The 2995-nt window shown below is 36.7% G+C and overlaps 1 protein-coding gene across 1 annotated transcript; it reads right to left on the reverse strand.

Moving 5' to 3' along the window:
• Nucleotides 1-611: 611 nt before the first annotated feature.
• Nucleotides 612-2716, reverse strand: LOC133667913 (transcription factor bHLH30-like). The gene is made up of 2 exons (XM_062087626.1): nucleotides 2162-2716; nucleotides 612-1374 (listed from the first exon to the last, which is right to left on the reverse strand). Exons 1-2 carry the CDS (start codon nucleotides 2468-2470, stop codon nucleotides 880-882), a joined length of 804 nt encoding a protein of 267 aa, XP_061943610.1. The 5' UTR covers nucleotides 2471-2716; the 3' UTR covers nucleotides 612-879.
• Nucleotides 2717-2995: the final 279 nt, after the last annotated feature.

The following is a 2995-nucleotide window of genomic DNA, read 5'->3' on the forward strand; positions in this document are numbered from 1 at the left end:
CCTTAACCATTTTACCTGGTGTACCTTTATTGCTGGGTTTACGCTAACATATTAGGTGGGTGCTTGAAGTTGTGGGGATAAGAGTACCACATTGCAGGTGAAATTGCGGTGCAGCTTGCCTGCACACGGGTGAAAGTCATCTAATATCTCTTGGTTTTCTATTTTAATGTCCTTCACAAATTTACTTTCATAATTTATAAATTTTAAAGAGCTCTCCTAAAGTTCATGATTCAGCTTTCCAGTTATCAGCTCCTTTTACTGTTCTACTTTATGAAAGGCCTGCAGCATCTAAAGTTATTTTAACTCATCTTTTTCCTTCTATTTCCCCAAAAGAAATACACATCCTGTCAGTCATACTTTATTCATTGGAGACTATTAATGCCTATTAAGAAAGAATTAAAATGCAAGATTGGAAAGTGTTGATCATTTTCCAGAATGAGTTACATGTATGTACACACAATAGAGGCGCTCTACAGCCAAAGTAGATGCTCAATGAAGACAAATAGCTTGTTAAATAGCACTGCACTACATTCAAATCAGACTGCTTATGCACTGAAGTAAGCGAAAATTAAAAGCAAACTTACATTAATTATTAAAAGTTCTGTCAAAGATTTCATGAAATAACTTCCCGAAGAAATTATATTGAGATAATAAACATTATTATTGCACTATGCTAACAGTAATTCTCGATACAACAAGTGTAGGACATCTAGCCATCTATCTAATATGCAGGCTTGAGACATCTGTAATTGTACTACTCTCGTTTTCATACAGAACAAGATAAAACATGCTATGACCAACTGCATCACAATCGTCTATTACAGGTAAGGAGATAATGAACATTATACAAGGAGCAACCACAGCCAAAAAATCATAGGCTCACCAGAGATCTCCTGAAGAAGATGACAAGGATGGTTTGAATGAGTCAACCCTTCTCCTCTTGTTCGAAAGTGTGGATTTTAACAAGAATTCTTGTGAGGCAGAAAATTTGTCAAGTATGGATCTAAATGCCTGGTGGATGGAGCCAGCAAGAAACTGGTGTACTTTAGTATCACCACTATCCCCTTCTTTGCAGCTGCTCATCACAAAAACATTCTTCATCCTGCCTTCCAAAGTCGCAATCTCTGCCCTCGTTATTATTAGATGGAGAGCATCAAGTGCTTGTCTTAAATCAGACAGAATTCCAGGCTTGCAATCGCAACATATAGATGCCCTGATTACATTAGGGGCACCGTGCAAACCATCCTCTTGCTGTTCAACTCTCACTTCATCAATATCCAATGGCATGAGAAGACCTTCACTAGCTTCTGTTGCATGCCTCTTCAGCTCCTTCAGGTGAGCTATAACTTCAGCAAGCAACGATGCCTTGTCCATCTGGGAGTTCAAATTGATTACTAATTCAGCAATCCAGTTCAACAAGCCCATAAGCTAGAATCTTGACAGGATCACAACAATCCAGCTCTCACAATACCAAATAATTCAATCTAAATATCACAGTTTATTTATCAAGTGGTCCATATATAAAATTGCATGCACTTGATTTATGATCAATTTCAATCAAGAAAAGTAATGAAAACAATTACCAGAAAATTATAACAGGAAATATATAGGTCTTGGGTAATAGAGATGCTAAGAACAAACACATAACCAAGGGAATTATAGTAAGCTTAGCTTAACCACTCATTCTTATTTTAAACAACTCAAGTACATTCACCAACAAAAGCAGCACAATAAACTAAAATAAATTATCCGATTCTTACAGAAGCTAAATCCATAGTTTCAAGATATTATCATTATCTTTAGTGATTCATGCTCATAAAGCAAAGACATCAACCAGAAACACAAGAGAAATGCACACTCCCACTTGAAAAAATTCCCTGACATCAACAAGAGCTGTAATTATACTCTTAAAGAAATTCATAAATTCAAAAGTTAATAGTACAGACCTTGCAAACAATAAAATCAAGCAACTCGTGTTGTCACAATAAACAATACTACTTTCAAGTGCATTACCTGATGGCTCACTGAATATTGTTCTCAAGCTTTAAGAAACAGAACTCATTAAAAAAGAAAAGTAAAGAAAAAAAAGAGAGTAGACTTTAAGTACTATGATTCAATTGAACTCAAACTCTAACATGACCAAACCAAAAACAGCAAATACCTTCCTAGTACCAGGTACTAGGCTCCTAAGTGTGTCAAGATGTGCATTAATCCTCGCTCTACGCTTCTTCTCAGCTTCACTATGATTCTTTAAAGCGGCAATGCTTCTCTCAGCCGCCACCCCTTTCCTCTCCATTTTCACAGTAGCCTCCACAAGCTCTCCCCTTTCATTATCCAAAACCAAAGAGGAAGTTGAAGATGACCCAGTTCTTGTTTTGGCTTGTAAACCAGTATTCACCAAAAACCCATCACTCATTCCTTCAAAATCAGAGACTTGCACCCTTGTTGAATTCCAAGAACAAGGTTCCATGGCCAGTACAGCAACAACAAGAACGACCTAGGGAAGGGTATTGGTGTAATTGCTGTTTGAGGTGCCAATAAGTGTAACTTCCATTAAAACAGAGAAGACAAAAGTTGGAGTCTTTAGAATGTGGTCCTTGCTGTGGTTGTTTATAAGGAAGGAGAGGAAAGAAAAGGGTAAGTGGTCCAAGTGGAGATAAGTGGAGACTTTGAAGAGATGGTCGGACAGTATTTTTCAAGGCACTAATCCATCCAACAATCATGCGCAAATCTCTACTTATGTTTCCTTTTTTTTTTTTTTTTTATCCTCATCTTTATCCATTTGGTTGCTGATAATGCAATAGGATCTCCCTTTGAATATGTAGTGATATCCAACAATAGAAGGCAAGGGGCCTAAATACGAGATGCCATATGGTAAGGGATCTAACATTTGTTAAATGGATGGTTAAAAAAAAAATTGTTCAATGCAAGGTATAATGGATCTTGTGCTATCTGTAAGGGTGCTTTTGTGTTTCTTAATTTTTATAGTTTATTT

The sequence above is a fragment of the Populus nigra genome, chromosome 11, assembly GCF_951802175.1.
Source record: "Populus nigra chromosome 11, ddPopNigr1.1, whole genome shotgun sequence".
Lineage (NCBI taxonomy): Eukaryota > Viridiplantae > Streptophyta > Magnoliopsida > Malpighiales > Salicaceae > Populus > Populus nigra.

Bases quoted from the DNA above. Each gene is read 5' to 3' on its own strand.
- LOC133667913 (XM_062087626.1), bottom strand. From the start codon at position 2,470: ATGGAACCTTGTTCTTGGAATTCAACAAGGGTGCAAGTCTCTGATTTT. The intron at 1,375-2,161 runs GTATTTGCTGTT...TTGAACTCCCAG, and splicing joins TAGTACCTGGTACTAGGAAG to ATGGACAAGGCATCGTTGCT.